The sequence below is a fragment of the Notolepis coatsorum genome (genome assembly GCF_963971535.1).
Source record: "Notolepis coatsorum genome assembly, chromosome: 8".
Lineage (NCBI taxonomy): Eukaryota > Metazoa > Chordata > Actinopteri > Aulopiformes > Paralepididae > Notolepis > Notolepis coatsorum.
This window is the reverse complement of record NC_140172.1, coordinates 133,573,518-133,585,993: the sequence shown is the minus strand read 5'-3', so window position 1 is coordinate 133,585,993 and position 12,476 is coordinate 133,573,518. Positions and strand designations below refer to the sequence as shown.

The window sequence follows — 12,476 nt, the reverse complement described above, 5'->3', positions numbered from 1 at the left end:
AGGTTGATAGAATGTGTCTAGACAGTCTAAAGGTTGATAGAATGTGTCTAGACAGTTTAGACACATTCTATCAACCTTTAGACAGTTTAGACACATTCCATCAACCTTTAGACAGTTTAGACACATTCTATCAACCTTTAGACTGTTTAGACACATTCTATCAACCTTTAGACAGTTTAGACACATTCTATCAACCTTTAGACAGTTTAGACACATTCTATCACCCTTTAGACAGTCTAAAGCAGTGGTTCTCAACTGGTCTAGCCTCGGGACCCAACATTTTCCTTAGTCATTAAGTCGCGACCCAAATATTTGAACCACTATGATTGATTTCAAATTCTTTTTTTTTGCAGTAATACACAATCTTTCATGCACTGTTAAAAACATGAAATAAACACAAAAAAGTGCAACAAAAGTGCAACTAGGGCTAAAAACCCAATGAAATAAAATAATAATAAATATGCTTCTTAGCAGATTTCTTAGCTTAACATAACAGACCTAAGTTTGGGGGAACTAATGGGATAACTGGGGTTGCAACAGAAGTGCAACTAGGGCTAAAAACCCAATGAAATAAAATAATAATAATAAATAATTATGCTTCTTAGCAGACTTCTTAGCTTAACATAACAGACCTACAGTAAGTTTGGGGGAACTAATGGGATAACTGGGGTTGCAACAAAAGTGCAACTAGGGCTAAAAGCACAATGAAATAAAATAATAACAATAATAAATAATATATCCTTCTTAGCAGACTTCTTAGCTTAACATCCCAGGGAACTAATGAGATAACTGGGGATGTTGTTTGCTCCTGACAAGAGTCTCAAAGTCTGGGGTGATGGTAGACAAAGCAACTCTGAGGTCATGCTCAATGTCCAATCTGTTCCTCTGCTTTGTCTTCAGCTGGACCAGAGCAGAGAAGCCACTTTCACAAAGATAGGTAGTGAAATAAAATACTAAAATATATACCGGTATATAATATATATATTCTTTACAGACACATCCGCGACCCACTCAAAATGGCCCTGAGACCCACTTTTGGGTTGCGACCCACCAGTTGAGAAACACTGGTCTAAAGGGTGATATAAAATGTCTAAATGGTGATACGTGTCTAAAGGGTAATATAAAAGGGTGATATAATGTGTCTAAAGGGTGATATAAAGTGTCTAAAGGGTGATATAAAGGGTGTAAATGGTGATAGTGTCTAAAGGGTGATATAAAGTGTCTACAGGGTGCTATAATGTCTAAAGGGTGCTATAAAGTGTCTAAAGGGTGATAGTGTCTAAAGGGTGGTATAAAGTGTCTAAAGGGTGATATAGGGTGATATAATGTGTCTAAAGGGTGATATAATGTGTCTAAAGGGTGAAATAATGTGTCTAAAGGGTGATATAATGTCTAAAGGGTGATATAAAGTGTCTAAAGTGTGATATAATGTGTCTAAAGGGTGATATAAAGGGTGTAAAGGGTGATATAATGTGTCTAAAGGGTGATATAAAGTGTCTAACGTGTGATATAATGTGTCTAAAGGGTGGTGTAAAAGGTGATATAAAGGGTGTAAAGGGTGATAATGTGTCTAAAGGGTGATATAATGTGTCTAAAGGGTGATATAATGTGTCTAAATGGTGATATAAAGTGTCTAAAGGGTGATATAAAGTGTCTAAAGGGTGATAATGTGTCTAAAGGGTGATATAATGTGTCTAAAGGGTGATATAAAGTGTCTAAAGGGTGATATGTGTTTAAAGGGTGATATAAAGTGTCTAAAGGGTGATAATGTGTCTAAATGGTGATATAAAGTGTCTAAAGGGTGATATAAAGTGTCTAAAGGGTGATAATGTGTCTAAAGGGTGATATAAAGTGTCTAAAGGGTGATATGTGTTTAAAGGGTGATATAAAGTGTCTAAAGGGTGATAATGTGTCTAAATGGTGATATAAAGTGTCTAAAGGGTGATAATGTGTCTAAAGGGTGATAATGTGTCTAAAGGGTGATAGTGTGTCTAAATGGTGATATAAAGTGTCTAAAGGGTGATATAAAGTGTCTAAAGGGTGATAATGTGTCTAAAGGGTGATATAATGTGTCTAAAGGGTGATATAATGTGTCTAAAGGGTGATATAAAGTGTCTAAAGGGTGATATAAAGTGTCTAAAGGGTGATATAAAGTGTCTAAAGGGTGATATAATGTGTCTAAAGCAGACCTGGGCATTGTACGGCCCGCGGGCCGGATCCGGCCCGCGGGATGATTCTGACCGGCCCGCGAAAGATTACATGATAATAAAAAAAAATAAAAAAAAAAATAAAAAAAAATATATTTTTTTAATATTTTTTTTTATTTTTATTTTTAACTTTTTTTTTTTCATGTCAACGTTCACACGCACAGTATACGCTTAGGAGACATGCTCAGAAGATGTTGGTTCTCTTTGGATCCACCTACATATGTGAACAGACATTCTCAGTCATGCCGTTTACCAAGTCCAGGTACAGATCCTCTCTCACTGATGAACATCTGGCAGCTGTGCTTCGCATCTCCACCTCAGACATGCAACCTGACTTTGATGGACTTGTTAAAGCTCAACAGAGACTGGATTTCTAACACTGAATGAAAAAAAAGAACTGAAGAACACTAAAATGTGGAAATATAACAAGTGAAATGGGACACTTGATATTTTTTTTTCTTTTTTTTGCACAGTTCTGAAAACATAAAATGTTTAATATAGGCATGTAAAGTAAAAAAGGCTACAAAACTGGGACACTTTTCTTTACACAGTTCAGTGACATGTCTTGTTTATTTTTGCTATAAGATGATGTGATGTCTTTAGAAAGCTAAGAAAATCCTTGTTTCAATAGTATATGAAACTCAAAAATCCCATTGTTATTAATGTTTCACATTTTGTTTATCATTTTGGAAATAAATTCTATTTGAATAAATTATATTTTTGAAAGCTATAACCTCACCTTTTAATTGCCAAATAATAACATACACTCTTACCAGGGGTCAAAACAATGCCATTTACTGCTTTTTATATAGAAATAAAATGTATATTATGCATAATTGAGTTTGGAATTTTGGCCCGGCCCCCCAACATATTTTCAGTTGCTCATTCGGCCCCCCGGGAAAAATAATTGCCCACCCCTGGTCTAAAGGGTGATATAATGCGTCTAAAGGGTGATATAATGTGTCTAAAGGGTGATATAAAGTGTCTAAAGGGTGATATAATGTGTCTAAAGGGTGATATAATGTGTCTAAAGGGTGATATAATGTGTCTAAAGGGTGATAATGTGTCTAAAGGGTGATATAATGTGTCTAAAGGGTGATAGTGTGTCTAAATGGTGATATAGTGTCTAAAGGGTGATATAAAGTGTCTAAAGGGTGATATAAAGTGTCTAAAGGGTGATAATGTGTCTAAATGGTGATATAAAGTGTCTAAAGGGTGATATGTGTTTAAAGGGTGATATAAAGTGTCTAAAGGGTGATAATGTGTCTAAATGGTGATATAAAGTGTCTAAAGGGTGATATAAAGTGTCTAAAGGGTGATATAATGTGTCTAAAGGGTGATATAATGTGTCTAAAGGGTGATATAATGTGTCTAAAGGGTGATATAAAGTGTCTAAAGGGTGATATGTGTTTAAAGGGTGATATAAAGTGTCTAAAGGGTGATATAATGTGTCTAAAGGGTGATATAATGCGTCTAAAGGGTGATATAATGTGTCTAAAGGGTGATATAAAGTGTCTAAATGGTGATATAATGTGTCTAAAGGGTGATATAAAGTGTCTAAAGGGTGATATAATGTGTCTAAAGGGTGATATAATGTGTCTAAAGGGTGATAATGTGTCTAAAGGGTGATATAATGTGTCTAAAGGGTGATAGTGTGTCTAAATGGTGATATAGTGTCTAAAGGGTGATATAAAGTGTCTAAAGGGTGATAATGTGTCTAAATGGTGATATAAAGTGTCTAAAGGGTGATATGTGTTTAAAGGGTGATATAAAGTGTCTAAAGGGTGATAATGTGTCTAAATGGTGATATAAAGTGTCTAAAGGGTGATATAAAGTGTCTAAAGGGTGATAATGTGTCTAAAGGGTGATATAATGTGTCTAAAGGGTGATATAATGTGTCTAAAGGGTGATATAAAGTGTCTAAAGGGTGATATGTGTTTAAAGGGTGATATAAAGTGTCTAAAGGGTGATATAAAGTGTCTAAATGGTGATATAAAGTGTCTAAAGGGTGATATAATGTGTCTAAAGGGTGATATAGTGTCTAAAGGGTGACATATAGTGTCTAAAGGGTGACATAAAGTGTCTAAAGGGTGATATAATGTGTCTAAAGGGTGATATAATGTGTCTAAAGGGTGATATAATGTGTCTAAAGGGTGATATAAAGTTTCTAAAGGGTGATATGTGTTTAAAGGGTGATATAAAGTGTCTAAAGGGTGATAATGTGTCTAAATGGTGATATAATGTGTCTAAAGGGTGATATAGTGTCTAAAGGGTGACATATAGTGTCTAAAGGGTGACATAAAGTGTCTAAAGGGTGATATAATGTGTCTAAAGGGTGATAATGTGTCTAAAGGGTGATATAATGTGTCTAAAGGGTGATAGTGTGTCTAAATGGTGATATAAAGTGTCTAAAGGGTGATAATGTGTCTAAAGGGTGATATAATGTGTCTAAATGGTGATATAATGTGTCTAAAGGGTGATATAAAGTGTCTAAAGTGTGATATAATGTGTCTACAGGGTGATATAAAGGGTGTAAAGGGTGATATAAAGGGTGTAAAGTAGGTGACCTTCTGCAGCAGCTTGTTCCTGTAGTGCTCCACCTGCTGCTGGACGCTCATCCCTGACTTCCTGCTCGTCTTGCCAGACTCCAACTCATCCTGAAACTTCACAACCTTCACCTGCGCCCACACACACACACACATACACTGATGGTTAGTATAATAAATAATAATACTAATACTGACAGACCAGACAGTGTCGGGTGACATCATTCCCATAATTTTGGCTCTGTACACAGTGGATTTGACATGAAACAACCTTTACTGTGAGGGTATTTACATCCATAACAGGTGAACAGTGTAGGAATTACAACAATTTTCCTCCTTCTTTTTAAAGGATCAAAAGTAATTGCACAATTGGCTGCTCAGCTGTTCCATGACCAGGTGTGTGTTATTCCCTCATTATTTCATTTACAAGGAGCAGATACAAGGTCTAGAGTTCAATTCAAATGTTGTATTTGCATTTGGAATCTGTTGCTGTCAACTCTCAATATGAGGTCCAAAGAGCTTCACCATCAGTGAAGCAAGCCATCATTAGGCTGAAAAACAGTTTGGTACATTCTTAAAAAGAAGAAAACACACTGGTGAGCTCAGCAACAACAAAAGACCCGGAAAACCACGGAAAACCACTGTGGTGGATGATAGAAGAACCCTTCACAACAGTTGGCCAGATCAAGAACACTCTCCAGGAGGTAGGCGTATCTGTGTCAAAGTCAACAGTCAAGAGAAGACTTCAGAGTGAATAGAGGGTTCAGGTTCAGCACAAGATGTAAACCATGTATTAAAACAAAAGTGACCATTTTATTTATGGATTGTTTGTCCACTTACTTTTAGTCCCTTAGAAAAGGGAAACCGTTGTAATTCCTACACTGTTCACCTGATTTGGATGTATACCCTCAAATTAAAGGTGAAAGTCTGCACTTAAAGCACATCTTGATCAATTCATTTAACGTCCAAAATTGTGTCAATGTCCAAATATTTATGGACCCGACACTGTACGTCAGTTAAAGTTGTAGATATGAAAATTAGGGATGTCCAATATTATCGACCTACCGATATTATGGGCCGATATTGGCATTAAAATGTAATATCAGAAATTATCAGTATTGGTTTTAATAAAAAATAAAAAAAGATTTTTTTACATTTATTTAACCAGGCAAGCAAGTAAGAACAAATTCTTATTTTATTTATTGTCAAAACAGGGCTGTACACTGCGACGAGATTATCGCAAATTGCCCCTTAATTTGGCCCGTGCGAGTGGAAAATAATATTTGGGGGCAACCTTGCGAGTAGTGATTTCAACCCTTCATTCGCATTTCACTACTAAATTATTCCATACAAATTGGATACAAAAATTGTAAAACATTAGCCTACAACCAGGGCTGTAGCGACATAATGTCGTGGTGCTATGAAAGAATCTGTCGGCAATGAATGAACTTACTGCGATAGCCTGAGTGGAAAAAATATTTGCGTGTGGAGTGAATCTGGGCCACGCTATATACTTGGTAGTTGTAGTCTATCGTGCAATTAAATACCATGTCCCTGTCTGCGTAGAGTCCCATACATCCAACACCAAATCCCATAATTCCTAGCGAACAACCGAAACGAAACTGAATGTGGAATCTTCCTTTCAATAATAATATGGGCTATTGCATCGCCAAAGAAGAACTTCATTTCAATAAGTTTAAGCCGCTAATTTTGCTCTGCAAGAAGAACGGAGCGGATATCAGTCCATCTTATGACAACCACGTCCGATGTGGAGAGATGATAAGAGACCATAGCTGATTAAATTAAGTCAGATCTGGCAGTGATGATTGACGGGGACACACTTCTAACGTTCAGTTCAGCCATGCATTAGGTGAGTAGCCCACTATTAGGACGTTTTTCATTAAATACTGTCTACTTAAATTTCCCTCCGGGGATCAATAAAGTATCAACCCATCTATCTAATAATGAGACAATATGCAAATAAGATAATACTAATAATTGTCACGGTTCCCCGTATATGAAGTGAAAGTGGCTTGCAACTTACTGCTGGTAAAATCACTGTTTATTTCTCGTTTTGCATAGTATTACATTCCTCTTCTATAAACAATCAAAGTCCTACCGTAAGAGCCTCATATGGGTCAATTAAACCTTTTTGATTAGCGTCGTTCCTTCGAGCTAAGTTGAACTGAACATTTCACTGTCAAAAGCGCAAACTTAAACAAGGTTGCGTCGCAACACGGTTTTCAAAATAAAGGTCACATACAAATACCTCTCAATTCTTATAAAAAAAAGTCCCGGATATACATAAACATTAATTGGCATAGATCTCTATAAACGGCCCAACACATTGATCACTTTAGGCACACCCTGAAACCAGTAACATCACAAATATGAAGCGGGTAATTACCCATAAAAATAATAAACCTTTCATGGCGTTATTTACAATAATAATAATTCATTTGATTTCTAAAGCACTTTTGATTGTGAAACAAAAGGTATGCAGAGTTTCTTGTCCTCCTGATTAATGCAATGGTGTGTGTGTTGTGGTGATCTCATTCAAGGAGCACTACAAGCGTGCACACACACACAGTTTGTTGTTTTTGTTCTATTAGTGATTTACACACTTTCTCAGTTGGTTCATTATAAAAGATACAAACCTGAAAACAAACGCACTTACCGTACTTTTCGGACTATAAGCCGCGGCTTTTCCCCCCATTTTTCGACCCTGCGGCTTATATAACGGTGCGGCTTATATGTGACTTGACGTGACCAAACCCGAAAATGTAAAAATCTAAATATAGCTTTTTTGACTGCATTGAAATGTTATTTATCTGTTCCCTTATTTGCTAAACTTAATACAACTTGTAAATGAGTTAATTCTTGTTATTTGTCCGACAGTATTGTGTCCCAATGCTAATTACATATGGTAATTAAACATTAAAATACCTGCGGCTTATAGTCCAGTGCGGCTTATATATGTACACATCATTCAATTTAGCTGCTGCGGCTTATAGTCGGGTGCGGCTTATAGTGCGAAAAGTACGGTAAATGTTAAATAAAAGGACCACAGTAATGAGGCAGGAGGAACATATTTTTTTAATAATGGTCAAATTGTTATTTAAAAATTTGCCCCTAAAAAATATTCAAGTGTGCCCCTAGTGAAAAAGCTTAGCGTACAGCCCTGCAAAAGTATGCATAATGTGTTAATTCCACGACGAGAGATATGTAATGTTAATTACCTGAAATTTGTCCGTTTTTTGGGGAGGAAACCCGCATATATATCGGTATCGGAAATTAGGAGTTGGACAATATTGGTATATCGGATATCGGTAAAAAATCCAATATCGAACATCCCTAATGAAAACTGTTCCTCAAGGCCGTCTCTTCGCTGACAGGGCTACAGTTTAAAACCTTAGTGTTCCTCAAGGTCGTCTGACAGGGCTACAGTTTAAAACCTTAGTGTTCCTCAAGGTCGTCTGACAGGGTTACAGTTTAAAACCTTAGTGTTCCTGAAGATTTGATTGATATTTATGAGCCTGCTGAACAGAGATTCAGGAGACAAAGGTGAATCCAATCTGTGGTTTTTATTGGCTGGAACACACAGGGAACAGAAACAGTCCTGGAGACCAGAGCCCCCCATGGGGCTAAAAGCCTCCAGAATGACAAACAACCATGGCTTAAATACTCTTGTGGGAGTTCCATATTTAGGTTGACCGACTGGTTAATAATTGATGATCCGACAGGTATTAATAATAATAATAATTCATTTAATTTATATAGCACTTCTCAATAACCCGAAGTCGCTGACAGTAGTCGGGAGCAGGGGTACAAACAAAGAAACGAAAGCAAAGAAACAAAAACAAAACAACAAAGAAACAAAAACAAAAGGAACATGAGACCATGGGGGGAACGGGGGAGACAGCCTGATGGCACAAAAAAAAGACTGGAGACATATCAATCAGGTTGGAGGGGAGGGGGGGGTTTAGGGGTGGGGGGGGGTTGAAGGCAAGGGAGAACAGGTGGGTTTTGAGGCGAGCTTTGAAGGTGGAGAGTGTAGGGGAGTCTCTGATGGACTGGGGGAGGGAGTTCCAGAGTCGGGGTGCAGTACGAGAGAAGGCCCGATCTCCGAAGTTTTTAAGCTTGGATGTCGGGACAGTGAGGGAGGCAGTGGAAGAGGACCGGAGGGAACGGGTGGGGCGGTAGGGGAGAAGGAGATCAGTCAGGTAGGGGGGGGCCAGGCTGTGGAGGGCTTTGAAGGTGAGGAGTAGTGTTTTAAAGTTGGCATACATGGTCTGGTCTGGGGATGAATATGATATTATGTTCAGGTTTGCTCCTCCTCACTGGCCGGAGGCCCGATGCAGCCATGCATGCACCGGTCATTAGGTCACACAGGTTATCAGGTCAATGTATTTCTGGGTGCATGGCCTGGGCTTGGCCACTAGATGCACATTCCAGAGTGGGGGAGATTATGCTCTCACCAGGATCTAATCCTACAGTGGAATATTAATAAAATATGTACATTCCTCAAGGTCGTTTGACAGGGCTACAGTTTAAAACCTTAGTGTTCCTCAAGGTCGTCTGACAGGGCTGGCTACCGTTTAACCTGTTCCACCCGACGGGACCGGTACCGGTCCCAAAATGGCATCTGGTCATAAATCAATATTTTTCTCAGAGTGTTGCATAAAATTTGCGATTTTAATATCAAACGTTTTCAAGTATTAACATCACTAACATGTCACAAAAACATGTAGAATGTATATTATCATCAATACGTTAGTTTAGAAATAGGTTAAAAGTGCCATTAGATATATTTAACTTTTCGATTTGGGGAAGTCTATTGCGAGAGGGCGACCATTTTGGACATTTTGAACCCTGGGAATTGTAGTCTTTTTGCGGCCATTTTGTAGAGGACATGCATAGCTGTCGATCAGCGTTGGAATTTTTCCAAACTACACTTCCTGGAAGATTATATCGGGTTCAAGGTTAAGAGTTCTGTATGAACTATTTCAATGTTATTATTCTGGATAATAAGCCACAAAAGGTAACGTTTTTGACCAATTTTAAAACGCAGTTAGTTTCTCTTCCCTATTGTTAACATGTAGGAACAATTAGATCTGAAATTTGTTTCAAAACGGTTGCACTGTGGGGAAAATTAAAAAGTACAGTAGATTACAGTAGATTTCATTATCGGTTCTTAACTTCTTATGCATGCCTGGTGATACTAAATCCAAATTGAAAGATAATATATGTATATATATATAAATGTGGCTATAATAAGGTAATTTATAAGCACCATATTCTATATTATATAATAATATTTCAAATTGCATTGGTCCGGATGGGAGAATTGAGTACTGTATCTACAGAACTTTCGGTTTAATCATCTTCCCTTTATTAATTTCCTTGGCTTTTTTTTTTTTTTTTAAACACATGCTCTCAAGAGGGTACTGAACAAGATCAGTGGCAGTTTTTAATGTTTGGTCATTATTAGCATGGTGTTATTCACTGTCAAAGATGCAAAGAAAAATCATAATTCATATTCTCCTTTGTTTAATCACAATTTAAGCAAGCCTAGTAATAGACAATATTTCTGACACTGTGAATACATTCCCTGAGGTCCATAGATGTCCCTAGATATGACCAAGAATATGCAAATAGACCTTGTAGAAGTGGAGCAATATTCCATTTACCTAGGTATATATTTTAGGTGAAAATATTCCACGGTGGAACAGGTTAAGACCTTAAAGGTCGTCTGACAGGGCTACAGTTTAAAACCTCAAGTGTTCCTCAAGGTCGCCTGACAGGGCTACAGTTTAAAACCTTAGTGTTCCTCAAGGTCGTCTGACAGGGCTACAGTTTAAGACCTTAGTGTTCCTCAAGGTCGTCTGACAGGGTTACAGTTTAAGACCTTAGAGTTCCTCAAGGTCGTCTCCTCGCTGACAGGGTTCCAGCTTAAAACGCTACTTGCCTCCAGTTCCCTCAGCTTGCTCCTCTTGGTCTCCGACATCTGGAAGCTGCTCAGGGAGCTCTTGAAGTTGGCGTTGTCGTATTTGGACAAACTGGCGGAGTCGTCACTGCTGTCATCCTCAGAGTCTCCGTCCTGAGCGTTGCTGCTGTCACCAGAGAGGTCAGAGGTCAGAGACACCAACGTGGTACAGACCACCACACGTTAGCCTAGGATCAGGGGTGGGAATCGCCCACCTCACTATGCCATACTAGCTCTGTGATACGTTAGTATTCCAAGTCTGTATATTGTGATATATTACAATGTTTAAAGAGTGCTATATAACATTCAGCCACTATATGGTGCTATAGAATTATAGATAACATTCAGCCACTAGATGGTGCTATAGATAACATGCAGCCACTAGATGGTGGTATAGATAACATTGAGCCACTAGATGGTGCTATAGGTAACATTCAGCCACTAGATGGAGCTATAGATAACATTCAGCCACTAGATGTCACACTAGATGCACCATCATGTCATTTATCCAATCAGGTGCGTTCCATGTGGGTAAATGGGAAGTAGGGAGGGGATACATGCAACATGTAAACAGCAGCATTCATTTTAGACACCCAAAAATGCATTAAATCAATAATCTTTTGGGGGAAAAACAACGTTTTATTCTGCACCTTTCTAAAAGCTCTGTGGATGTATTATTATTTTATTTTATTTACATAAATTGATAAATTATCTATAGAACCTTTTAAGTAAAAGATTGTAAAAGATTAATAAGAAAAAGGCTGAAATAATATTTCCTCTGGAAATAAAGTTTAAATGAATTAAGTAAAACACCACGAATCAACTGGTAAATGAGGCCTTTCAGAAGCAGTGATATTTCTATATAACATCATTTGACAGAACATTGTTATGTGGGCTTTCATTAAAAGCCCTGAAACAGTATCATGGAAAGAGATCTCCATACGGGCCGTGGTGGACCCAGTACTGGGGCTTAAAGACAGCAGCTCCATACGGGCCATGATGGACCCAGTACTGGGGCTTAAAGACAGCAGCTCCATACGGGCCGTGATGGACCCAGTACTGGGGCTTAAAGACAGCAGGTCCATACGGGCCCTGGTGGATCCAGTACTGGGGCTTAAAGACAGCAGGTCCATACGGGCCCTGGTGGATCCAGTACTGGGGCTTAAAGACAGCAGGTCCATACGGGCCGTGGTGGACCCAGTACTGGGGCTTAAAGACAGCTCCATACGGGCCGTGGTGGACCCAGTACTGGGGTTTAAAGACAGTAGCTCCATACAAGCCATGGTGGACCCAGTACTGGGGTTTAAAGACAGCTACTCTCCCAACAAACAGACTGGTTTACTGTTTTTGTCTCCAGATGAGGATAAGACCATATCTGTGTGTAACAAACACAAAGCTAGTAATTTCATTCAATCTTTATGTAATCTGGAAGGATCATTGAGAGCAAGCTCTCATTTACAATTTGCAAAGCTCTCATTTACAATTTGCAACACATAATAAATACAAAAAAGAGAAAACAATATAGAAACAGACAGTCAATAATTTAAAATAATTAAAAACAACTGCAGACTGTGGTGAAGTGGTTTGCTTAATTAATTATTAACGATTTAAACTAACCAAATTGAGTTTTTTTTTAATCCACTTCTTCTCCCATTTTCTATTTTTCGCCCATCCCAATTTTGTATCGTCCAATTCAACCCTCCCCTGTCTTTGAACGCTGTTTCATGCCTCCCACAA

The 12,476-nt window shown here is 38.1% G+C and overlaps 1 protein-coding gene across 3 annotated transcripts in view; it reads right to left on the bottom strand.

The window, feature by feature from the left end:
* LOC311233658 (U2 snRNP-associated SURP motif-containing protein) overlaps nt 1–12,476 on the bottom strand; it is a 73,496-nt gene that overhangs the window by 2,254 nt on the left and 58,766 nt on the right. For 2 of the 3 annotated variants that reach the window (XM_084320638.1, XM_084320640.1), the window contains exons 21-22: nt 10,722–10,866; nt 4,775–4,885 (exon numbers count right to left, since the gene is read on the bottom strand). In XM_084320638.1, coding sequence (XP_084176764.1) covers nt 4,775–4,885; nt 10,722–10,866 — 256 coding nt within the window. The remainder of the gene's footprint in view (nt 1–4,774; nt 4,886–10,721; nt 10,867–12,476) is intronic. The other variant, XM_084320639.1, reaches the window with a different exon arrangement.